The sequence below is a fragment of the Acanthochromis polyacanthus genome, chromosome 8 (genome assembly GCF_021347895.1).
Source record: "Acanthochromis polyacanthus isolate Apoly-LR-REF ecotype Palm Island chromosome 8, KAUST_Apoly_ChrSc, whole genome shotgun sequence".
In the NCBI taxonomy this organism is placed as follows: domain Eukaryota; kingdom Metazoa; phylum Chordata; class Actinopteri; family Pomacentridae; genus Acanthochromis; species Acanthochromis polyacanthus.
Window position 1 is genome coordinate 8,101,542 of NC_067120.1, and position 27,233 is coordinate 8,128,774.

Consider the following 27,233-nt stretch of genomic DNA (forward strand, 5'->3'; position numbering starts at 1 on the left):
CCTTTTGAGTAATATTTTCCAGACACAACGGCGCGCAGCTGCTTTAAGAAATTATTATTCTGCCTTTTTAATGCATATTTAAGACCTTTTTAAATTTGTGAGCAATTTTTAAAAGTTGCCTTGAAGAAATAACCATAAACCAGACTGTATGTGCAAGATGGATGCAGGCTCCAGTACTGAAAAGTGAAGCCAGTGTGGAGGCCATGTAAATGGAACGCAATTGGTAAAATCAAACTCTATAGAAGTCTGAGAAAATTATCCTACTTCTCACTTGATTTGTTACATCAGTAAACATTTTCCTAATGAGTTTATGCTCTCAGTCGCTAGCTGAAAGTCTTTATCAATTCAGCATAGTGTCTGTTTTGTAAATTATGGTGCAATTTAGAGCAAAATTAAACAGGGTATGTTTTTGGGGTGCAGTTAACGAGCCACCACCTTATAGGCATAGTGTCCTCAAGTTCTTAGGCACATCCACCCCACACTAACGATGACCTGTCCAGGCTTCTAGTCCACAAACTAATGGGTGACACCACAGTAACTACATCCATTTTTATATGCAGTCTGCATGGTAATAATAATTGATCTAAGGGCTAAGTGCCACAGAGACAGTAGAAAAGCTATACTATTGAATGTCAGACTACCACAGTGTTAGCATAGAACGTCTCCCGACCTTTAAAGGTACCCTGAAGGTTTTTAATTACTAGGTGCACTGTCTTTTTGAGCAGGGTCCTGTTTCATTTTAATCTCAAGTATGTTAAAATGTGCTTCAGACAACAAGGGAGCAAACCTTTAACCCTCATCCCACCAACTGTGCTGCCTGCAGACCCCAGAGCTATACGTCCTGACATATCTCCCGAGTGCTTTCTTCTGTAAATTTTCTTTTTTGTTTAAGTTTTAATTACTGCTTTTTAAAAGTGCCAATGCAATGAAAAGCATCCAGTTCTGGCGGTGAAGTTTTAATAGATGGAGCTAGTTGTTGAGTTCATGTTTTCCATGGGTTCTAATGTAAAACATCACAAACTATCAGGGGCAATGGGGCTGTCGCAGATACATTTCCTCATGTGCTCTGTTGCTGACCCTAAATACTGCTCTTCCTAAGGTGAGATGATGCTCAAAGCCAGAGATACACTGCAAAACTTCAGGATGTGATGTTTTGTGACTTTCAAATTAAATGTTTTTGTTTTTATTTGTTATTATACAATAAAAGATACTAAGGTAGTCCACCATGCATGTGATTGACATGCAGTGAGAGCAGGATCAGAACATGGTGTGATTCTAGGGGGGGAAAGCACAATTGTGACCATTTGTGAGGCTGTAGAAGGATGAGTATGCAAAGAGAAAGATTTGAGGAGGTTTGCTCTGTTTCCCAGAGCTCTGAGATGTGTTTGGCTGTGATAAATCCAGAATATATCTCCATAATACAGTTCTGCATGGCACCAGTGTTGGGTTTTTTTTTTAGGCAACAGTGGCAAGCAGATCAAGACTGGCCAGATTTGCCACTGCTGAAGTTTGAAAACACAGAAATGCAACTAATGGTTACTTGAAACTTCTGAAAATGAAATAATAGTAGAATGAAAGGATGGTAAATATGCTACTAATGTGGATTGTAAAGAAATGTATCTGCTTTTCTTTTTTAACCATCAATTTCATAACTGATAATGATTCATTTATTATATTTTTGTCCCCAGGGACCCCATTAGGCACTACTTATTTGTTAATATACTTAAGTTAATGTGTTCGATTAGATTGCAAAAGTCACAGTTACCTTTTGAGCCCTCCATCAACCACATATGCACCCTTTAAAGTTAAAAATATAAAGGTAAGAAGAAGTTTCCAACTGCAACAAGGACACATGTTCAGTATAATGAGTCAGCCAGCAGCAGACTGATTGCGACCGAGCAGTGATTATGACTGATGTCTGTTCATTACTGTTTCATGTACATTTCACCCGATGCAAGCTGGCAGGAGTGCTAGCTAGTTAAATAAATCATTCATGATTGCATGTACAGCAAATGCAATTTAGTCGCCGACAGCTGTTGTCTTGTTCAAACAGGTATGCAACAACACATAATGTTCATATTCTGTATGTGCACAAAATGTACCACTGTGTGTGTGTGTATATATATATATATATATATACCATGTACAAAAGGAAAATTACAACACAAAGGACCATACTGTGGGTTATAGTCACATACAGCTTCAATTCAATCAATCTTTTACGTACTAATGTCATTACTGTCTGTAATGTCAGAAATCGTATAGAAAACCTTTTGTGCAAGCTTTGAAAGGATGTACTGGCAGTTTGAAAAGGCTTCCTCTGGGATACTGGTTGTTTGAAAACTGACGGTTGGAAAAGATTTTCCAAGTTTGACTTCTTAGTCAGTGTTTGCTTTTGGAACAAGTAAGCCACTGAGGACCAAAGCTGATATTTCCACTGAAACCTGAAATCCTGACGTCAGCAGGACGTGATGCACAGCAATCAGTAGAGTGAGTGATTTGGGAAAAACATCTAATTGCAGTTTTTCTTACAATATGATTTGCAATTTAATCTTTTAAAAGTCAAGATTCAGATCAATATTCATTGTGTAGTAGGTTAAAAATTGGTAGTATTACTATGAGATACCGTCAAAACAGTGACAATCACACAAAAATGCCATGAATCTGTAAAACTATTGACAAGACAGTTTAAACAAGAGGAAGGCGCTGATTCACATACGTCCTAAATTGCAGCCACATGAAATTCACTGAATTGTTTCAAAAATTAATTCAGCCCCTAATCAGTCCTTATTGTGCTAAACCAGTTGGCAGCCTTTACCTTTTCTGACCTTCGAGTTTTTGGAGAACCACTAAATATTTCTGCCCACCACATCTAAAGCAGTCATCTTGAGCTCAGCGTTACTTTACAGCCTGACTGTCGGGCCAGAACAGTGACAGTACCGTCTGGAAATTAAAATTTAACATTTAAGATAAACCTGGACAGAAAAAAGAAAGTATATCTGCATTTTTTTTCTTTCCGTGATCAATCATTTGAAATACATTTATTTTTCAACATCAATACAACTATTTCAAAATGCAAATATTTTAATTGCAGTGTTTCCTTTTTCTGTTCAAGTTTTGTTTTCAACACTTAATTTTGTTTTCAATACCATATTATGCTGTCACTGTGCCTCACAGGGTGCTTGTTTGGCAAAGAATTCATAAGTCCATGCATCACTTCCTGAAAACTGGGGTATCTCAAGGATCTGTGTTTGGTCCCTTAAACTTGACCCAACACCATTTCCCTTGGTCTTATTATACACTAATCAGGCAAAACATTAAAAATCCCAGCAAAATATTGAGTATGTTCTACCTGTGACATGAAATCAGCTCTGATCAGCACAACATGGACACCAAAACTTTGGGTTATCCTAAGCCATCAGGTTATTGGGTCCTGTGGGTTGCAGGTGGGGTCTATAGGGATCAGGCATGTTCAGGCAGTTTCTGTAAATGCTGAGTTGGGGAGTTTGGAGGCTGGGTCAACACTCTGGGATATTTGTAATGTTCCTAGAGTTGCTCATGAGCAGTTTTTGCTCTGATATTAATTGTGCAAGACAATCATGTGTAAGAGTGTTAAAGGATCATGAGTAATTGTGATAATGAGCTACGTGCAATAGTGTTAAAAGGGACATGTATTGGATCATTATGTGTAATGTAGGCAGGGATATGTGCAATAGAGATGAAGAGAAATGTGCAATGTTATGTGCAATAGTGACAATGGGAAATGTGCAACACAACTATATGTACGGTAGTTTCAGAGGGATATATGTAGTGGAATCTTATGTTACAGTGACAGAGGGATAAGTGTAGTATAGTAATGTGCAATAATGATAGAGGGATATGTACAATAGCAGCAAAGAGATCTTTGCAATGTAATCATGTGGAAATTAATGAATCGCTGCTTGGTAGCTTGCCTTGGTCCCCCAGCTTTGATCTGCTATGTGCACTACATGTTGTCACTTGTAGCTTGTTTTTCTTTTTGTATGTATTTGTTCAGTTATGGTAATGTCTTATTTGTAATGTCTTTATTTTTGATCTGCCAATGGGGCTCCAGATGGAAATTAGCTGCACGGCTACAATTTCTCGTATGTACGTGGAAATGAACATGGATACAAACTGTTCCATTTAAAAAAAATAAACAAACATGGGGAGGACCACAACCAGGAGGGAGTGGGGTGTGGTACGTGTCAAAGCATCCTCCATGTGATGCCTAATTCCATCAGTTCTTGTCTGCACAGAAATTAAAAGCTGAATAGGATGTACAGTATTTCAAAATGTGCCGGTTAATCATAATGCATTTTTTCCATTTACTCTACACTGGCTCCCACCCCGCTGCCTGCAATAACTTGAAGTCTCTAATTTCATTCATACAAACCGTAAATGAACTACTGCTACGCATTAGTACATCGCTTTGGACAAAAGCTGCTGCCAAATTAACAAGTATAAATGTAAATTCAGCTTAGCCTCGCCGTCGAATATCTACCATAGTGCCTGCAAACAAAGTAGCAATTTAAAAAGTCATTTTAATAGTGCTGCCTCAAACATCTAAATCCAGTCGGCGTTATGTTGTAGTGGAGTCGGAGCAGAGTGAACAATGACTGTACTATGAAGAGGTTTTAATGACAGCAAAAAATGTTCTATCGCTCTTGTCAAAACCATTTCCTCATGAGTTAGTTTATTCATTTCACCAACATGTTTAAACGCGGTACATAAATGAATTGAACAAAGAGACTGATTGTAAATGCGCATCTATCCTTGAACAGAACTTTAAGTAATCTCTTAAAAAAATTCTTTGATAGCTTTAATTCACTTTCAAATTGGCCATTTGAGTACCGTTTCTGAGTTGGTATTCAGTTATAGACACTAATGTCATTGTTATTTCCCTGTAGGCGGTGACGGCTGCTTTGCTGTAGACAAGAAGACAGGCCAGGTGGTGACCACAGGGCTGGTGCTTCAGAGCGAGAGAGAGTACCTGTTAAGCGTGGTGGCCCTTGACGGCTTGGGGAGCCGCAGCGCTCCCGCCATGCTCTCTGTGGTGGCGGGAGCCCGAGCGCCGCAGTTCACCAACACCAGCTACGCCATCTCCATACCAGAGAACACGCCGGAAGGACAGCCGTGAGTACAGCAAGTGTTTGCATCCACACAACCAGATTCAGCTACATGATACGGGAAAAACATCATGAATTATATATTGTTCTTCTTGCATTGCTTCCAACACTGTGTGACTGTATCTAGTCTTGTCAATGGAAATTACAGCATTATCTTCCAAAAATCCTTTCTTGTAGTTTAACAGCTAAATGTAGTCAATTCCCATATGTTTATCATCACTGACAACACTCTGTCAGATTCTTTGTTGTTGCCTCAAGAAGTGTAATTACCTGATAATGGAAAATATAACATAATGAATCATATATTTGTTTTTAAAAAAGCAGAGAAAAAAGTGTATTGTGAGCACACTTATTTTCTGTAACACCAAGATGAATGTGCTGACTGTTTCCCATGAGGACAGTTTTACAAATACCTCTTGATATGATAATATGAACTGCTGAAAATCAGCCGTGTAAACACAAGTGGCACAACAACAAATGCAGACGTGCAGAAATACTGTCTCAGCTTTGGCACATTCACTCTGTAGTATCCAACTTCAATATGTTTCTGCAATTTCCTAGCTTCATAATTCAAATAATGACTCAAACATTCCCTCATTCATACCATTAAGAACATATTTCAGTTTGTGTGTATTTTAATACTGTAGAATGTAAATTATTACCCTTTTAGTGCATTCATTAAATGTCTGCTGCATACATGCTAATCCACCCATATTAATATTGTCCCCATTCCTATATTTAAGACTGATTCACAGCAGAGTCCACTTACAGAGAGGTTCTATTGTCATCAGCTGGTTGATTTGCACACAGAGCAGGGGGTTGTCAGCACACACCAGCCCTTGTTATGGTCTGTCAAATGATCACAGGCTTACTTTTTAGCACCGACAAATTGTCTTTCATTAAAATGCTGGCCTTTGTGTGCAGAAATATTTTGCCTGTCAGTGTTGCAGGCAGTCATGTGCACCCATGGCAACCCTGGAACCACACAGGCTCCCCACATTACAAATCTCAATTTAACCCCCTGCATGCAAACACACCCTAGGTGCTGAATCTCAAGCACGACTTGCTAAAGCTTGTGTTAATAAATATTCATTTTGGTCACAGCAGTGCACTCAAGTGTGAATTGACATGTCATCAACACGCATTATTGGGGAATGCAAACTCTCTTAACCACATGAACAGACACTGATATCTGTGTAATAGTATTACATTATTACACACAACTGACAAGTACTGATTGACCGTGTTTGGAGCACGTAGCCAATGGGCCATACAGTAATTGATTTCATTACAGCGCAGTGCTGATGTCGGAAAAGAGGATTTCGATTCTAATTCATCACGGGTGCAGCTCAAAATCAAATAGTAAAGACTGTTTTTCCATTTCTTTTAATCGCTTTCTCTTTGTTCTGCAGCTTCCTGGTGGTGTTTGCCATTTCCTTCCAAAAGCAGCAAATCAGTTACAGCCTGCTGATCAATCCCAGCAGCCTTTTCAGCATTCGGCAGGAGACGGGGGAGATCAGCCTGACCAGGACGCTGGATTATGAGAATGACCAGCGCCGCTACCTTCTGATGGTGCGAGCCAGCGAGGAGCCTGGCAGCCTGAGCGCTGCCACAGAGGTTAGTTTAATTAGAGGGCGATTCAGGCCGCAAACACGAGTCACACAAGAGTTTATGCACTCTGGTCAACTGAACCCAAAGCTGACGTCCACTGTGATCTTTTTTTTATTGCATCTGTCGAACAGGAAATACTGTGGTGAATTAAACTGAAATAAACAAATTTTAAAAAAAGTCTGCTCTGTTGCTGTGTGGGTTCTCCCACTGGACTTTGAAAAGGCTCTCAGACAGACAAGTTTTTATCTGAATGTTATGTGGCTCTTATCAGCTGGAAAGGCTACATTACCATCAATGACCTGAACTCATTGCTGACCTATTGGCATCTCACCGCTTGGCGCAACCACAGAGGAGCAGCAGCAGAGTTTGTGACTGTCTGAAGGAATGGCATGGCTGAGCAGTTTTGAAATGTTAACAACAGAACCGGAGGCCCAAGTGATCTTTTTTTTTCCCTCCGTCGTTTGTTTCACCCTCTTGTTTCTGCGTCTCAATAAATAGTTTTCGTCAAGAGTGTGATCTAGAGATGAACTGCGCAAAAATATAGAGCACGCTTTGAGGCAGAACTCCAAATCTGAAAATTTCATTCACAAATGAATATTTTTGGATAAACTATTCATGAATTCAGTTTCGTTTTAAATTATTAATTCAAAGATTTTGTTACTCAATTATCATGTCAGACAGTCGCTTCTTCCGCACAGATTTAGCAGGAAAAAAAACTCGCTTCTGCTCAGCTGTATGTTGTGGAGCAGGAGATGGAGACCGGGAAAACCTATCCCAGCTATTTCAGGACTATTACTCAGCTGTCACTTCACACTTTACACACAGTGGTGACAGGGAGCTTGTAGGGGTGGAGGGCGGCTAAGGGCCTTTGTCAAAAACACACACAGTGAGACACACACATGCTCAGAACATTTCTATTTTTGACTCAGGAAAATCATGAAGTGGAAGATAAAGGATGTGTTGAACTGGCAACTTGAGGAACTATAAAATGCAATTTAGATTTAGTTTTGGGGTCAGCTTCCTGTACAGACAATTTCGGAGGGTTGTCTCTTGGATTTGAGAGTTAAGAAAGAGAGGTTGATTTCGTATCTTCCCACTCTGATTTCTGTCTGTCTCGTCTCCTTTCCTCTCCTTCCCTACTTATCCCATCACGCCGGCGCTAATCAGGTTCAGGTGTTGATAACGGACGAGAATGATTGTGTCCCAGAGTTCCTCCAGTCCATCTACAGTGTGGATGGAGTCCCTGAGACTGTAACCACGGCAACATCGCTGCTGCAGGGTGAGAATCCTCCGACCCCATATTTCGCTTCCATCTGTTTCCTTGTGAATGCGAGATAGAAACTATCCCAAAAGTCACATGAAAACACAAGATGTATTCTGGAGGAAAACTTAAGCTCCACTTCCAGCCTCAGGTCTCTTTTTTTCTAAGCACACAGCGCTTCCATTTCTGCATCACAACCACCGAACAAAACAACCCGCAACAAAGACATCACACATTTGTTTTGATTTATTATGCTCTGTATGAATAATGACATGTCAATTTATCTTTTACAGCACGAGATGGCCTTATAATTATTAATTACAAGGCTGAGATCATATGTTTTACCGTCACCGCTGCTTGTCTTGTAAAAGTGCATTCCAATTAAAAGAGATAGTGTGTTGAAGGGAGGGTAGAAATGTATTATATTATGGTTTTTAATCATGTACAGTTGTTTGTTCATGAAACTAAAAATTGATTTGCACATTACCGGCTGAAAACACAATCACCTCTGATTGCACTCTTGAGATTCAAGCGTAAAGATGCTGCACGTTTCAGATCACTTTGCAGCGTTTAGCTACAGGCGCAGACAGAAGAGCAAACGGACAGGATGTGAGAATTCTAAACAGTTTCGTAAATTAACAGGAGCTCACTTGAATGTTCAAGAAAATGCACACAAATTCAAAGGAATGCTCCATCATCCCGCTCGTATTTGCTTTACATTTCACTTTGTTTCTTGTCAAAATGTTCTTGCGCCTGTGGGACTCGTCTTCCCCCAGGGGCTACAATAGGTGATATGTGGAAATCTCCGGCTGGGCGATTGTTTCGAGTGCATTCTGACTGAGAAAAATTGAACAAATTTAATCTGAAAACATTGGAATACACAGCCTGGAGTGGTAAAATTGTTGGCACTGCAGAGCCAGCAGTGGGAGAAAGTGGCAACCAATACAAACCAATGCATCAAGAAAAGATGAAGCAACCAGCATGGTAGGGAAAAAAAAAACTCAGCAGTGGAAGAATCAAAAAGGTAGAAAGAGAGCGGAAACAGGGAACCTTTTGAAAGAGCTGAAAAAGTAAAAGTGAGAAGGCGAGATCTTTTTCTCCGCTACAAATAGACGCTGGCTGGAACACCATGAAAATGTAGGACTTTGCAGTTCAAGAAAACCGCCCCAGTTTAGACTGAGGAGGGGAAAATGTGAACAAAACAGAGAGATCGAGTTACTATAATTTGTTAATCTGGTGGACTGCTCGGCTAACTAATGAAATGTCAAAGTTTTACGACAGTGAGGGAGTGAAATCCCTATTACACCATCTCCCTGCACCTACAGGGCAAAGACAAAGATGAATACTTTACAGTCAGGCTATCACTTCAACTTTACCCACTGAGGTTGACAGTAAAAAAAATAAAAAAAACTGCAGAGAACTAGTGACAAGGAAATTTAAAGATAATTTACTATCTCAATTCCTTTGACATTTAACGAGTCCGTCACATTGTGTGAGCTAAACGCAAAGACTGTATGGCAAATTAACAGTCCTGAACAAGACGCCGAGATGGAGAATAAGGCACTGACATGCACAGACAGGCTGCAGGAGCTGATGCTTGACGCAGAGGAAATAAACACATCAGAAGACGAAACACGAGGTTATACAAGTGTTATGAGCTTGAGGGCCGTGTGCGTGAAACAGTGAGCTTAAGTGAAATTCACTCAGTGTCTGAGGCTGCAATCTTAGAGAAAATCTCATCTCACGTTGGAAACAAATCTATAGTCTTTCTGTGTAATTACCTCAGAAAAAAAATCATTTCCACACTCACTCACTTACTCACACATTGTTCATTTCACTCTTTTTGCCGTCTTTAAGCTCATTTTGGCAAATGACGGTAATCATTCTGGAAGGGCACAGTTTGTGTTCTAGTAATTGTAGCTGTCAGAGCTCGTGATTTATTACATGTTTAGCAAGGCCATAAAGAGATAATGATCTACATAGATGTCAACATATTCATCAGCTAACGCCATCTCATCAGCTCTTTTCGATTAATTGTGAATTGATGGTGCTGCTCTTATGTCTCCTACAGTGTTGGCTACGGACTGTGACTCGGGGTTAAACGCCGAGCTCACCTATTACACTCTGAGCCCGGACTTCAGCATTTCACCCCACGGGACAGTTTTCCCTGCGCGCCGACTCGACTACGAGAGGCCCAACCATCTGTATGAATTTGTGGTGATGGCGGTGGACAGCGGGGACGAGCCTCACTCCGGAACCACCACGGTCCGGGTGAGGATGGCAAACGTCAACGATGAAGCCCCTGAATTCTCCCAGGCAGTGTGAGTAGCCGTATATTAACAGAATACCTCTCATCACATCGAATTCTGATATTAATGAAAGCCATTTGTGGATTAGTTGCAGTCTTTTGGCATTTTTACCAAACTCAGTGGTTTATCATGGTAGTTTTGTAAATATTGTTTCAAAACTCTGGACTATTTTAAATGCGAAAAAAAGTGCAAGGCCAAGACATAAAAGTGCATTAAGTAAATCGGAGCTACTGCAAGACATATTCAGTGTGTGCAAGTCTCTGTGTGGGTTGAATGTTGCTTCACACAGAGGCTTAATCATGACCAGAGCTCAGCTGCAAAGATCAATGTTTGTCACCAAAATGGCAAGTTTAAAAAACGCTCCCATTGCTTCCACTGCTTTGTCTCTGATCCACCAGCTGATCACATTTCATTATATCAAAGCTTTGCTCTTTGAGCAGACAAGGAATTGCATCATAGATATATGGGCCGTTACATCACACATCACAGACCTGGCTTCCTTCAGGCTATTCCATCGCAAAAATATTTGATGCTGGGAGTCCTGTCATGAATAGTGGCCAACTTGCGTCAAAACTCGCTGTAGTAAAACTACAAGTGAGATGAATTCAGTGTATTTCCTTCACCGTGTTAATCATCACCATCTGGCATCAAAACAATCTGTTTCTCATTTCTCACACTTTTTTCAGCGAGTGTGACATTGTTGCTTTCATAGCAGGGTCTGCAGGGCTGCTTAAAAACGCTCCATGTTCAATATTTTAGTGAATTCAAGCATCCACACTGCACTCTCTGGGCTTTATTTTTGGCCTTCTCTAAAGGTATCCAACAAACTGACATATGGATGCAATCCAGTGTGTCCCCGACCGCCTTTTTGGCAAAGCTGTATGAGTGGGTGGGCAGCAACTGTCACTGTGGCTCCGCTGCATTTATTCCCCCAAACGAGTAAAGCTGCTTGTCCTGTCAGTCATGTTTCAGTGACCTTCACAGAAGACTGTTGCGGACCTCTGTTACCCGCTCTTGTTGCATTGTCAGGTGTCAGTCTCGGTGGGTGGCTAGACACAGAGCCAAACAAACAGGTGGGCAGAGAGGTGGAGATGTAGGCAGACAAACACAAAACCGAGGAGGAGGGGAAAAAAAACACACTGAAACATGGTTGCAGGGCAAGCAAGTAGAGAATACCAAAAAAACATACACGGCAAGCAGACAGGAGACAGCCAGTCAGATATGCAGATAGACAGAGAAGCCTGTCGACAGTCAGACAAATACTCATGCCGGAGCAGCAGACATAGTTAGAAATGCAGGCATTTTGCCAAGTGGGGTGCATTGGGCGCTTCATCATAACGCAGCTTACCGAGATGTAGATAAATGCTGCAAGGGAGGAGGAGGACATACTGTCCAAAAACAGCACAAAGAGGCACTTGGAGGGGGAGCGATGCATTCTGAGTGACGTTTATGAAATGATTCTTCTGTTCAGACTGATTGTAATACTTGGACATGCGAGTGGACAGGCTTATGTTTCTTGGCATGTCCTCTCACTGCGCATCTGAGTGAGTCATAGAGAGGCTAAAAGTGATTGAAGTGAGGGACGGACAGGCAGAGAGCCCATAGAAATGCATATATTCAGGCAGACAGGCTGGTGCGCCCTGTATCTGAGCACAACTTCACTGTTCAGCGAGATGTAGGGAGACGCTTGAGGAGGAAAAAGCAGAGGGAGTGTATACGTCTCATCCCACGGAGCTACGGAGAGGCGGCCTCTGAGTCGGGTGACAGATTACAGGTCACTCACGTTGCCACGGAGACTGCCGTGGCTGGCGGAGATGAATCACCCATCAGCATTCTTCTGTAAACCATCAATCACCTCTGACTTCTCACCACAGACACTGACGCCCCGTCCGACACACATACCTCCACACACGCTCACATAAGCATTAGCACAAAATCTCACAGCGGAAGAGTTCTGCTGACGAATCAACTCAAAACTCCGGGAGAACGCCGCCCCCTTTTTACCATCTTCCTCCATCAGCCTTCCTCCTCACTCACTCCCACATATCACTTTACCTGTCATTCCAATGGCAGCCGCCTTCTTTTTTTTTTCTCGTCACCTGCTCCTCTCTCACCTTTTTTTCCCCTCATTTCTCTTCATCCCTGCGTCCTCGTAGTCACAGAGTTCATCTCCACCCCATTGTGCTTTGTACCACAGCGGTATATCAGTCTCCCGTGTCTCGCCGGGCATCTTGCTGCCCAGCACCACAGAGCAATCAAATCACTGTTGACATTTTAAAAGGCACTGGATCAAATGGCCCACTGTGGGTTGGGTATGTGGATGCACCATTTGTTCAATGGCTTCAACATCCCAGTAGACATTATCATTTGTCTCCAGTCTGGCCAGCTAAGAGGACAGGTTAAATCATAGTGACAGGTAAAAGCCACAACCATAAGTCTAATCAGCTTGGTGATGCTTCGGACTGTGTAAATGATTCATACCGGCTGTCTTTGTGTGTGTTTCCATCATTAACTTTCCCACTTTCTTGCACTTAAACTTCCTCTTTGCAGGTATCGAACCTTTGTGTCTGAGGACGCAGGGCCAAACACCCTCGTCGCCACAGTTCTGGCCAAAGATCCAGATGGCGATGGTATAATCTACTCCATAACAGCAGGAAACGAGGAAGGAAACTTCGTCATTGACAGCCAGAAAGGTGATATTTCCTAATTTCCCGGCCGGGCGTCACATTTGCGGCTCTGACTCTAATTGACAGGCTTTCCGTCAAATCACACATTCAATTTTTCTCTAATATATTCTCGCTATAGTGGTGTGAAATGAACACCCTCGATTTTCAAAGTCATTGGGGAAGGATATTGAAAGGTGATATTAAAAGCTGTAATTTCTATACAAGTGCTGCTCTTTCTGTTATTGGGGTCATAAATATAATCTATAACATTATTTAGGGAAATTTCCACACTTGCTTCTTCTTTTTTGCAGATGAAAAAGAGGAATATTCCACGCTTTTCTCAGCTCTCCAGCATTGGTGACTGCAGTTTATCTTTTTTTATTTACCCTTTGATCCGAAACCAGTGGCAATCGCTGTGACATTTGTCACCCAACCCTTTCAATTCAATTTCACAACAACTGCTCTATCATAGCTCACAATCTTCAGGCTGTGCTCCGCCAGCTCCTCATTCTTTTGTGTCATCGTTTTTATATTCCTTTCCACCCTTTTCTGTGTATCCTTAGAGCAAGAAAATGCTAAGGCTGATATCTTCTGGGTGCAGGGAAATCGCTATATGCTTCCCACTTACTGTATATACGAAGAGTGCTGGCTCATTGAATATCTCGTAGAGCCGGTGTCGCATTTGTAAACAAGGCTGACATTTAAAGAGAGAGAATTACCGTGTACATCCCACAGCTCACTTATTTTAATGTAGCTGTGCAGCGATGTCAATGTCACGCATTGTCATTAGGAGCTCGGACTCTCCTTTTCTCTGCGGGCAGCGGGAATCACAAGTAATTTTGGAGAGAGGGAAGTCAGCCGCTTGTATCTGTGTGTATCAGCATGCTGGTTTGTCTTTAATCAAGAGCACTGAAAGAGATGAATAGAAACAACACGAGAGTACAAAAAAAAAAACCCTCCCCATGCTCCCACTTCAATGGGTCCCCCCCATCCCTCCATCCCCCCCATCACAGGCTGCTTGCTTGTCCTGCAACCTCTGATGTTTTTGTATTTCTGTTGACAAGAAAGATGTTGACTCAGATGCTCTTTCCTTTTATCCCACCTTTTATCTTGACTGTTACATGAAAGCAGACAAAGGAAGCGAGAGGAACAGCTAATAGGCATCTGCTGAGCCTGGTTAACTTCTAACCAGAGTCACTTTACCACTTTATGTTTTCGCTCAAGTGCCTGAGCTGGATGGGCATCTTTAGAGGAAAGCATGCAATTATTAGATTAGAAAATGTGACAAAATCACCACTGTGAAATTGGTTTTTGGATTTAGTCTGCATATCAGATTTTTACCTTTCTGCGGACTTCAGAGGTGAATTTCCACCAGTCGCTATCTCGCTCCCCATTTCTAGAACAACAGCATGCAGTATGCATTTTCCCCTGTGTTTTTTATTGATAGCGCATACCTCACTACGCGAGGCCACAGTGGCAATAACATCCTGCTTAATGACTAATGGAATAGTTGTACGTGCTCTGTTAGGATGGCCCATATTTTATAATGTGTAATTTAATGGGTCTATGCTCTTTGTAGGGTTGATTCGTCTCCGCTCCACTCCCCTGCCCAAGCTTCAAGGCTTAGAGTACGTCCTGAATGTAACGGCCACAGATGACAATGCATCAGGCGGTCCGCACCCTCTGTCCTCCACCGCCAGGGTCATCGTTGGGGTCGACGACGTCAACAACAACAAGCCGGTGTTTGAGGAGGTGAGGAAAACTTTTGGTTGCCTTATCTGTGCAAAAAGCGCAGAAATTCAAACTCACCAATTAACGGGGGGTTACCAGTGTCAGCAGGTGGACCAGTTGTCGTGCAAGAACATCTACCGGTTGATTTTGTCAAAAGGGGTGTAAGATGAAGCGAAATAGATGGCTTACCAAGATATGTTGAGCCTAAAGACAGAGTTTTCAATGTTACAAAGAAGGCTATCTTTTACCCTCTTAGATCGCCATGGTAACTGATGCTGCACAGCTAACCTGATTTAAGCATTTCCTTTTTACCTGTTCTTGTCCTGATGATATTCTCCATGAACGAAACAGATTCTAAGTTGAGGGAGTATTTAATCTGCTAACCTGTTGAGTCATATGTAGGTAATGCGACGGAGCGAAACTGTACAAGATCTACTTTACTCATCCCAGAGAAAATTATTTTGCAAGAGTACAATAAACAAAGGTTAGTGGAATATACACAATTACACAGAGGTTAGTAATACATATAGTAAATATAACAGGCAAATTTCGCTGCGATGCCATGGAACCCTAATGCATTAATTTAGTGATGCAGATAAGGCATAAGTAGAGATGTGATTGCCCTCAATCAGCAATATCTGGAATCTGGAGTGGTTCCTGATGAAGCTAACCTTCAAAAATATAAATTAAATGTTATTCTACCGCTGCTTGTTAGACAACTGATTCTCCATAAGTGGAAATATGAAACACCACCTACCCATACTCACTATATGAGTGATCTTATGGAGTTTTTGCAACTAGAGAGAAGTTAGATGCATGCTGACAGGGTCCACTGATACATTTTATTCATATTTAAGGCCTGGCAGACGTTCATCACACAGATCAAAAACTGCAAATACTATCCTTGTTCTACATTGAACAGCTCTTTTGTCATATCATTGCATGGAAAACAACTTTCAAAATAAAGTGTCAAAGATTAGAAATTTGAATAATCTGTTGGTATTCATCACAGAGAACATAAATATCATTCATTTCACTTTGATGTGAAGTCACTTCCACATGTCCTTTGTTATGGGACAACGTCAGACCCAAATGCATTTGTTAAGTATCATGTCTAATTAAAACAAGTTACAAGTTTAACCGCTCTAAAGTGCAACTGTCATGTTAGAACTGCGCGGCAGCACTGAATGGTAATATAAATATATTAAATTACACAACAAGTTTCTACTGTCATTCTTGTGTTGTATTATTTGTAGTAACATTTTTTGCTTCTAAACATAATTATCATTTAAGTTTTTTCTATTCTTCGTAGCTCTCCATGAAACAACTGGCTCATTAACAGAAGAAATGTCAAACTATGTGTCAAATGGCCCTTTTAATGGGTGCCCATTCAGAGCCTGATAAAAGCCTAGGGTTAACAAACAATACTGATAATCATTGGCATTGATATCAATTATTTCTGCTTGGGGTTTTAGGTTTTGTCAAGGCAGCCAACTCAAAAAGAGCCTGGTTATGTGAAAGTGGCTTCATAGTACACCCCTCAGATTGACTGTTTCTACCCATTTTCAAGCTTAATGCTAAGCTAAGCTAGCCACCTTGGTGTCCTCGCTACATTATACTGATCTTTCCATTGTCAGCAGTAAAGTGTTTATTAGAAACATTCTTTCTTTTTCTGTTGTTGGTGTCAACCTGAGCCTTTCTTATTACCTGCCGGTCAGTTGGTTTGCCACACTCACAGAATGGGCTCAGTGCCGTTACATTTTCTCTCCTCCTTCAGTCATTTTCACTGCAGCTCCTCTTCCCATCCCTCCTTCCTCGCTCTCGTCATCTCACTCTCCTGTTCTCCTATTTTTCAGCCATGGCGTTCTCATTTCTCCGGCCCCTGTCTCTTCTCGCTGTTTTCCCATGAGTTCCGATTAGCCTGCACACCCTCTCTATCTTTAGGCACTCCATTGGGATTTCAATTAATTTATGAAAAAAGTGCTATATCATCACAATATACTATACCTGTTTAATTAACTTCCTCCTTAATTAGGAATGACTTGAACTTCGGCAGGAGACGTACTTATGCGGAGCTGGACCTCCCGAGGTCTTGCAGGCGGGCTCGAACTCTTGGCAACTTGATGTGTTTAAATACCAAGTTTGCCTCAGACCCACCAGGGCTAGCATGACCTTATGTTTTATACTGTGTGTTTTTTATGAACAGCTATCTACAGGCTATGCAGTTTGTGCCATCATGTGCCATGAACTCTTATGTATCATTTGCACACATCCTCACATCCATCTCCTTCCCCTCTGTGTCACTCTCTGTCCTCCTTGCCAGTTGTTTTTTTATGGCTATTCTGTTATGTTGAAAGCATTTCTATCTGATTACAAAAAAAAAAAAAAGAAAAGAAAGACTCCAGAGAGCTGCTCTTTATCTGGGGCATAGGTTCATTAGTGGAAATGGATTAAATTCTTAGCTAAGACAAAGCTGTTCGTCGTTTTGGTTCTTCAAAAGAAATCAAGCGTTTTTAATTTCATAGATGAGGGTTACTGTATCTATAGCTGCTATACTGTGTTTCGCGCACAATACCTCCCTGTGAAGTGTGCAGTGACCTTCTGCTTAATGAGTTTATTTACTTTGATGCCTGTGTTCTCATTTATGTAACATATTCTGACAATATATTCCTCATATATAAGAATTCTTTCTTGTATTTGTTTGTCTCTTCTTCTTTGTCTCTCTCTCGCTTTCTCTTTAAGTGCCAGCAATATCGTGAGCAGGCTTCAGTGCTGGAGAACCAGCCAACGGGGACTTTTGTGTTGCAAGTGCATGCTGTGGATGCAGATGAGGGAGCAAATGGAAAAGTCAAATATGGCTTAATGCACAGAGACAGCGCCATGCCTGCCTTCAGAATCCATCCAGACACAGGTAGAGCAGTCACGGAGTCTGGGGTAAAATAGGTCTCAATTAAATGTGGAGCACAGGGTATCATGTAGATAGGAAGAGCAGTATTTTAATGGTAATTGACATCTCTAATAATCATTTGAGCTCAAGTGTGATCTCAGAGGAAGGGATACATACCGAGCAGAGTTAAAAATGTTCACATTATTAAAAAAAAAAAAGCTCTTCTCAAGAGTGGTAGTCTATTGCCAAAAGCTGTGTACTGATTAACATTTTATTGAATCTAGACAGGATCGGTGTCACTCTTCAGTATCTGAAAGTTATTAAACATAATGAAGGGAGAGCAGGGCTGCTTCTGACCTCCCCGGGGCCCAAAGTAAAAGTCTGTTAAGGGCCCTTCTACCTGATGCTATCAGCTGCATCGTGCTCATTCAGACAGCTTTGGTTTTTACACATGTTCAAACATAAAACACTATCTATAGTGTGGCTCAGCTGAATAATTGATGGGTATTATTTGTAGAGAGATGTTAATCCAATCCATATTACTCAGTATGCCCAACTGGTCAACAATGCACATTCAGTATTCAGACATTATGAATCAACTGCTTCCTGTCTTGCATTAGTTCACAGTTGTAACTAAACCTTGACTGAGGCAAGAAAATCCTCCTCTTATTTTAAATTATGTACAACTTCATATTGTGTGATTTTGACTGGTCCCCACACAGGTAGCTGCAGCTATAAAGCACAAGCTTCCTTTTCCTGCATGCACATCTGAATGCATATATTCACATGCAAACATGGTTATGTTTTCCAAGTAGCTGCCCGCTGGCATGCATCAAATGTAATGAATTGTTGTATTTCACTCTCATTTATGTCAGGCACTAAGTTACAGAATACAGCCTTGGAAGTGGCTGCAGGCGAGCACTGAGCACGGGAAGCACTGCCGAGCTAGGTTAGCAAGACAGACAGACTAGAGGGAAATGCTCTGCAAGTCAGCACAGTAGTTTAATGGTACTGGTATTTGCTGATTTGGAGAGGAAAGAAAGAAGTTTACCTGATTGCTGTTTCCGTAATTCCCTCACGTAGGTTCTCTTTTTTTTCTTTTCATGACCGTAAGGATATTTTCTGTTCATCTTCTCATCCAAGTTGTAAACAATGACATCCACTTCAGCACAAAGGGGCCCTTGCATAATCTACAAGGCCCTACACAAGTTGCGTAGCGAGCATATAGCACTGTCTGACTCTGAGTGAAAAGTGAATAAAGAAGCTGTTCTGAAGTCCTAACACGTAGTTATCCCGCCAGTATTTTTCTTTCAGGCTTGTTTTCTATCTTCTTCATCTCAAGATTTAATAACAAAGTCACTGTACTTGAAAGGAATGCTAAACTTACTCAGAATAAATTTATAATTGTTTACTTGTTTTCTCGATTTATGAATTGATGGATGGCTGGACTGATTCAGACAGATGAATCAGAGAACTGCTGAATGGATGTATAAATGTTATATATATGCATTCTTATGTGGATGTTTGCCGGAGCATTAGTGAATGGGTCTGATTATCGTTCTGTATTTACAGGAGAGATCGTGACAGCCAGGCAGTTCGACAGGGAGCGGCAGAGAGAATATTCTATAACAGTAACGGCCACTGATTGGGCAGAAGAGCCACTCATCGGCATCTGTCAGCTCACCGTCCAAATACTGGACCAGAATGATAACAGCCCCAAGTTTGAGAATTTGCGCTACGAGTGTAAGTGTTGGATAAATATTACAAACGTTGGCATCCAAATGAAACATTAATAAAATCGCCGAGTAAGTGGCACAACTAGGACCTTTGAAAATGCAGAAGTAGAAATGCTCGTAGACGGTTATTTGCACTTCATTTACTTAAGTATAGTGAGTATAGTGCTTTAAATATGCCAGTAGAATGGGTTTTATTTAGAGGAAAAGGAAATAACATAATCCCCTTGCCTAATGAATTGTATCTCTGTGTAAAGAAAGACCTTGGTGCTCCTGGTGGTAAGAACCCAAATTATTTTTGCATATTAAACAATGTCCATAACCCCTGTGATGCTTGACCTTTACCTTCTTAGCCCTCAGCGAGTACTATATCTCTTATCGCCGACTGCTTTCATTTCTACCCTCTGCAGACTTTCTGAGAGAAGACACTTTGGTCGGCACAAGCTTTCTACGCGTGGCAGCTCACGACGACGACTTCGGCACTAATGCAGCTATCACTTACTCCATGTCCCTGGAGCAGCCTGAGTACCTGCGGGTCAACCCTGTCACCGGATGGGTCTACGTTAACCAGCCCATATCACAGGTTCTCTGCAGTTATTTCCAGGCTGTCTGTCAGCCGGCACATACACACACACACTCTAGAGTGGTATTACATGATTTCCTGTGGGTCTAAGTCAACAAAGTTAATGAATGAGCCACCTCAAAGTGCCTCTGTCTGGTACCAATCTGGGGCATGCCTACTCCCCAAAATGCCACAATGTGGAAAGAAAACGGAGAGAGACTAATTCGGGCTAAACAAATTATTTAAAATACATTTGGAGAGCTTGAGAGCTCTGAGGTCAGGTTTCACCACTGCCATCCTGCATTACAAAACACTGCTCCTTTAAAGTAGCACAAAATTCCACTAACCGGTAATACCTGCCGACACAGGCTGTTGTAATGGATGGCACGTATTCTGAAGCAGCTAATTATCCCACACAGCAACTCTTTTGCCCATTGTAAATACTCTGGCTTTGATATATTGGATTCAAGACTCTTTTTTTCATCATCATCTATCACCTGAGACTTTGATAAGGAGACTGACAGCGTGCAGAAACATAAGAAGAATCTTGTATTTTGAAGCTATTACCTGAAACACTTTGGAAGATTATGCATGCAAAGTCAAGTTCAATACTAACAGTTTCTCAAAAACTAAAAGACGAAGTCATAAATTTTGGAAAATTGCTAAAAGAAAAAAAAACGATCATTACTGGTCTTTTTAAAAATGTGAATTATTTCTGTTATATAAATGATTACGTTCAACACAGAAACAACCTATAAATGTTTGCAAGCTGCACTTCACTTGCTGATGTTTGTGGTGTAGCCGATGTACTTTAAGTGGTTTACTATGTCAGGGTGTCAGTCATGTAACACAATTTGTTTACATTTTTCATTGGTATGTTGTCGACCTATCATCACTCTTCATCCTGTTTTTTCCTTTTCATTTATTCAAAAAGGAGCTGTTCCCCGGCTGGAAACTTGCTATAGCACTATAGGGCTGTTTATTATTTAGCACACTTTTTAACACACTGATGTTTAAAGTCTCTGGCAATTTTGCCGCTGACTTCATGCAAAATTGAACGTGTTCAGGCCAAAACCTCGCCGAACAAAGCTGCTGCATATTTCAGAGTGGTTTCAGAAGCGGTTTGAATCATCCCACAATCTTGGTGCCTTAACTAAGATTATAAAAGCACTTCATTAAATTTAAATGTCTCAGCTGGTCTGAGACACTTTCTATTTAGACTTTCTCATTACAGTTTCTGATTACAGTGAACAAGTATCAAGGACAAATTTTCACACCACACTTCACAGTAACGTGTGCGCAGCAGTTCCCAGATGACTTGCAGGATTTCAGTGGAATATGGAGAAGACAGGTCATTGAACAACCGCAGATATCCTTATGCCCAAAGACACCGCAGGCAGAGCCAACCACACGTAGTGCCAAAACACTGTACAGTGCATCACTGCAGAGAATAAAGTGGGGAAGATGGAAAAAGTTGCTGCGACTGTATCCAGAATATTTCATGGATGTGTTCTGACACTATTACAGAAAATGTCATTTTAACCCTGGTTGTCAGTCAGTTAGACCTTCATTTACTGCAAAAAAGCAGCAGCTGCTGGCTCACCATTGGACATCACAGATTACAATCTCTGTTCTCTGCTTTTAAGCTTTAGAAAGGAGTTGTACTCATAAAATGCTAATTGGATTGTCCAAGGAACGGAAAATGAAATTTTGAAGTTAAGCGAGATTCCTTTTTATCTGGCTACCGCAGCACAATAATAGAGTTGTTTGGTCACGATTTGTACTGATAGAATAATGCAGCTGATGGGTGAAATCTTGTCACTGAACAACTGAAGTCATATTTGAGCAATTTTTCACTCAAAGTGTTATAAAATGCAGGTTAGTGGTTAGAATGAAGTGAAATTAGATTGTGTGAGCCAAAAATGTTCTTTAGAGGGCTTTAAAGGTCTTTTTCTACTCTTTAGTGTGAGTGTGATGTTGATGTTACGCATTTTCTAATTAAGGGCTCAAACAGTCTAATGATCTCTTAAAGAAATGTTCTCTAGTTTTCCCTGCAGAGTCCACTTTGATACAGTCTCTTATTTCATCGTAATTCAATTAAAGCAAAACCAAACAAGGTTTTGTGCAATCGGAATTACAGCTCAGTTCTGTTTTTTGGTGGCTGACATTGATGCTTTTGTTGTTTTTAGCCTAATTAAATTTCCATCAAGAAGTTCATACAACATATTTAGGCCAAACTGATCACTGCTTGGTCTGTTATACATCACCTCACTTAACAAAAAGGTCTTTTTAGCGCCAAACATTTGGTCACTGCTGCTATCTGACATCACTGGCCAGTTTCCACAAAGCCACTGCTACAGTGCCAGCTGAAAACACAGCCATATGCTGCTCAGATTAAAATATATCAAGATGATGCATGGGTTCATTTGTTAAGAATGATTCTTTCCTTGATACAACAAGCATTTGAATATACTCTATAATTTACACTTCCAATGAGCTGAGTTTTGTCAGAGAAAATACGTTATGTATTTATGAACGCGGGAGCTGGCTATCATCTATTTATTCATTCACAGTGCCAATACCAGCTTTGGTGCAGACAAAAAACTGTCTTTAATACCTTTAGTCTGAGTTTTGTACAGACCCTTGAACCCCTTGCTGTACAACGTGGGTCAAGAGATACCCATTTTCCATTGAATTTGGGTCACTTTTGACCCATGTTGTGCATCAAAGGGCTAAGCAAAATATGGCAAACGTCTAAAACATAAATAAATTTAGACTAGGAATTATCTGACTAAAGAGTAAGCAAGCAACAAATCTGACCAACTTCTAAAAAGCTGTAATATGCTAATCCACTAATTATGAATTCGGCGGTACGATCCCAAGACCCTGCATGTGTCAACGTGCCCTTGGGCATGAAACTGGACCCAGGATGCTCCTGATGGCATGCTCGTTGTATCGTAGCTGTTGTCATTAGTGCGTGTGCTTTAATAAGAAACACACTGTAAAGCTCTTTGGTGAACCTAGCTAAGGGGTAAAAGTGCATTAAAGGACTATTTGCCATCTATTTTCATTCATTAAGAAATATACTACCGTAAACAGAATTTGTTCGGATTTGAGAGGCAGTAACAACCAAATGTTGGGCATTTTAGCTTGAAAATTCCCATGAAGCGACCCCACTATTACTCAGCTAATCATTTCTCTCATAACACTGGAATAATTTAACTGAAATGCCATATTTGACCACAGAGGACCTACATCACACGGGACATCATAGCAACTGATGGGGGAAATCGAAGCACGTCCGTGGAGCTGGCGGTCACCATCACCAACGTGAAGAACCAGCCGCCACAGTGGGAAAAAGACAGCTACAGTGTTGTAATCCCTGAGAACACTGCCAGAGACACCCCCATAGTGGTACGTGTGCATGTAATTTGTAACACCATATGAAGTGGCTTATTGTTTGCATTCCTATTCCCCTGTATTAGTGCACAATCTGAGCACTATCTCGACACTGTGTTCTCTTTGTGCTGAAATTATACCTTTGAGATTTCTGAATAATCTGTAAATGTGTTGTGGTTCAATGCTGCAGGAGAAAGCTGACATTGAATCACATTTGCTAAGCAAGTTTCATGAGTCAAGGCTCTTTAAATCCAATGACTGCCTCCTTTGATGTGAGAAAATATATAGCTGTCAGTCCAGGGAGCACAAAAATCCCCTTTTTGCAAGACCTTCACAAGGGGATACACTTTTAGATAAGAGGTTATTTCAGGGCTCGGATAACAGGTTGGATTTTTACCCCTCTATAAATCTTACTGAGATAATCAGCCACTGCTATATGTAATCTAAATTTGATATAACCCGTGTCTTTGTCAGGCTACAAACCCCAAACGCAGTCTGACCTAGTTTTTATGCAGCCCGTCACATGAGAATAAATGTTACCTGACCTATCTCAAAGAGAAGAACAGTTTGGCCTTTTGGAAAAAATATGCTTATTCGCTCTCTTGACTTGGATGAGAAGATTGATACAAATCTCATGTCTGGGTGTTAATTATGGAACTGTAGCCTGCAGCCCATTAGCTTAGCTCAGCAAAAACACTGTAAAACAGCTAACCTGGCTCTGTCCAAAGTTTAAAAAAAAGTGCCTACCAGCAGTCCTATAGCGCACTAATTAAAACGTAGTATCTCATTTTTTTTGCCAGACTAACTGCTTCCCTGTGCTACCGGTCTTTATGCTAAGCTAAGCTAATCGCCTCCCAGCTTTAGCTCACCCAAGAGTGGTATCGTCTATCTCTTGGCAAGAGAAGTGAACAAGCATATTTCCTAAAACGTAAAACTTTTCCTTTAAAGCCAGACTAATAATAATAATTGTTGGGGAAGCTCAGAGCAGTTTAGTGGGAAGCTACAACCAAGAAACGATTAGCACAGCTAGCACAAAGACCAGAAGTGGGAGGAAACATCTCCTCTAGGTCTGTACAAAACTAAAAAGATACGCCTACTAGCACCTCTAAAGCTCATTAATTAACAGGTTGTAATTTATTTCTTTGATCTGTACATAAATTTTAACAAGCTAGCTGGGGTTTTATGGGTAGTTAAATGCTTTAATTATTTCTTGGCTGGACTTGCTGACCTCGTGAATCTTGTTGCTACTGTGAACCAGTGGGGTGTTAATGGACAGGCATTTATAAGAGTGGTATCGATTTTCTCTGCAACAAATCAAACATTTTCCAAAATGCTGAACTGTTTTTTAAAGCAAGGGCATCATACACCATCATGTGAGTTCAATCAATCTCCTTGCCTGTTTTTCTGCAAGCGCATTCTGTCCATTTGCTCTGCTCAGATGTGTCATCTCCTCTGTGATTTAAACATGGCCTGACATCTAGGCTTCCCCAGCCAAGGAAAATCACAATCTGACTTCTCATTCCATGCAGACAATCAAGGCAACCTCTCAGCTGGGTGACCCAAGGGTGACCTACAATCTGGAGGATGGGATGGTCCCTGAAACTAACATGCCGGTTCGTTTCTACCTCTCCCCCAACCGGGAGGACGGCTCTGCATCCATTCTGGTGTCCGAGCCGCTGGACTACGAGACAACACCCTATTTTTCTCTCCGTGTTCGTGCGCAGAATGTGGCCGCGGTGCCTCTTGCAGCTTTCACAAGAGTTTATGTGAATATTACAGGTATGATTTGTACTTTTGAACTTTGAAATTAGTACACTTTATCAGTCAATTAGCAGGCCTTATTAAGATTCTTCAACTGTATGTTTAGATTTAATTAGTCAGTTTTCATTTTTTACTACATTTATAAATAGCATATAAGTACCTCTCATGAGTCCTTTAGTTGAAAAGGCAATGAAATACATATTAATTTCCAAGATGGTATTTATTTTCCACTTGTATGAGTGCAAGTATATACATATAAATATATGCATGCCTTTATTGAACTAACACATTTATTCTTTTGAGGCTTTCTTTATACCTGTCACTTTGCTTTTGCAATTTATTTTGAGCACAAAACCGATTTATCTGTCAGGTTTGATGACCACGTCACCTCTGCACAAAGCATCACTCAATCTGCCAATTATCTTTTAGCTCTGATGTAAAATGTTGAGTTCATGGGCAGATGAAAAAGTCAGCAGCTACAGTAAACAGTGATATGCTCATGTCCACCCCCCTCCCCACCCCCACCAAACTCTTAAATCTTTAATGTGTGCCGTGATAGAAGCTCCACTTTAGGATGCTAAACAATTTAAATCTCTCCTCTCTCCTAGATGTCAACGACAATGTGCCATTTTTCACATCCTCCATCTACGAAGCCTCAGTAACAGAAGGAGCCCAGATAGGAACTTCAGTTCTCCAAGTGTCTGCACATGACAAAGACCTTGGTCTTAATGGAGAGGTTTGCTATGATTTATTTGTGTTTATATTGTGGTGGTACGACAAGAAAAGAGATTTAACAGAAGTCTATTCAACCATATCTACAGACTGATGTTTTCTTGCTAAACCATCCATAGTACGCTACAAGGAGCATTATGTAACATCACGCTACAGTCCCTCCAGAGTGGAAGCTTATGTTCCGCTGCTGTCAAAGTATTGTTGAGGTAGCGTTGAGACCTGTGAGCTGTCTGACTGATTGCGACAACAGCATTGGGACACACTATATCGACTTGGTTTTGTCTCTAATGAGCAGGCAGACTCTGGGGATATGATTGGGGCCTGTTTGACATTTCCAGCCTCAAAGCCATTAATTTCTGCCTTTTCTGTAGGTTATTGCTGTAGCTTAATTTTTTTTAATTCCCTGTGCTCTGCAGATCACTTACTCTTTGCTGAGCGACAGCAGCGGCGACCACCATCTGTTTCGCATAGACCCCGAATATGGGATTATCTACACAGAAGCTGTGTTTGACCGTGAGGCACGAAGCTCCTACTTGCTGGAAGTTCAGTCGGCAGATGGCCAAGAGTCAGCGCGACCTGGGAAGAACAAGCAACCCAACACAGGTTAGATATTATGAGGATGAATGGATGAATGAGGATTTTTTTTATAATCAGTCTTAAACTCCTTCGGAATTTATGGAATAGTTGAGTATTTTGAAAAACACTAAATCTGAAGTAGTCTTGCATAACAAGCTGCACTTCATCACCATCATTCTGCTGCTGTGGAATTTTATTTTTTTTCTGTTAGTTTGTATTTTATTCAACCAATCACAGTCGTATTGGGTGGAGCTAAGCCAGAGATGTAGCAGAGGTGTACCCCAAAACAGTAATAGGGGGGAATTGTTTTGGTGACTACAGTAAGGCACGATCCAAAGCCTCTGCAAAACTTGAAATTTTAAATGTGATCAGTAATTGCTAGGACCTGTTGTTGATGATAATAAAGGAGATTTTGCAAAATGTATGCAGCAGAAAGAGAGGAGAAAGTTGCACAAAAAGCAAGGCCGATGAGAGTCTTATACCCCCAGTCAACATTTTGTTCGTCAGACTAACTCGGAAGTGACTAGTCTGTCGCTGACTAATTATTTGCTACATTATAAATAAATAGTAATGGCCCTATGCTGGACTTATAAATTGTCTTTAAGCAATAGTTTAACATTTAGGGTAATAAGCTCATTTGTCTTTATGCAAGAGATACTTGAGAAAGCTGACTCCAATCTAATGCCGACGAAGTACATATAAAAGTACCAGAAGAAAGTTAGGATGAGCTAAGAACCAGTTGGCTGGCTCCTGCTCTCTAATTCACCTCCATAAAGTCCAGAAATATATTACCCAAACAAACCTCCACTATAAAACCAAAATGATCATTTTTATACTCTGGTTGTTGATGTAGACAAA

General features: G+C 40.9%; 1 protein-coding gene across 1 annotated transcript in view; it reads left to right on the forward strand.

Moving 5' to 3' along the window:
• The window catches only part of LOC110948202 (neural-cadherin-like), a 98,711-nt gene that overhangs the window by 36,204 nt on the left and 35,274 nt on the right, over window positions 1-27,233 (forward strand). The window contains exons 3-15 of the mRNA XM_022189631.2: window positions 4,929-5,154; window positions 6,560-6,764; window positions 7,926-8,037; window positions 10,091-10,340; window positions 12,879-13,021; window positions 14,574-14,746; window positions 17,468-17,636; window positions 19,185-19,355; window positions 19,756-19,928; window positions 23,154-23,321; window positions 24,836-25,085; window positions 25,676-25,803; window positions 26,216-26,402. Coding sequence (XP_022045323.2) covers window positions 4,929-5,154; window positions 6,560-6,764; window positions 7,926-8,037; window positions 10,091-10,340; window positions 12,879-13,021; window positions 14,574-14,746; window positions 17,468-17,636; window positions 19,185-19,355; window positions 19,756-19,928; window positions 23,154-23,321; window positions 24,836-25,085; window positions 25,676-25,803; window positions 26,216-26,402 — 2,355 coding nt within the window. The remainder of the gene's footprint in view (window positions 1-4,928; window positions 5,155-6,559; window positions 6,765-7,925; window positions 8,038-10,090; window positions 10,341-12,878; window positions 13,022-14,573; window positions 14,747-17,467; window positions 17,637-19,184; window positions 19,356-19,755; window positions 19,929-23,153; window positions 23,322-24,835; window positions 25,086-25,675; window positions 25,804-26,215; window positions 26,403-27,233) is intronic.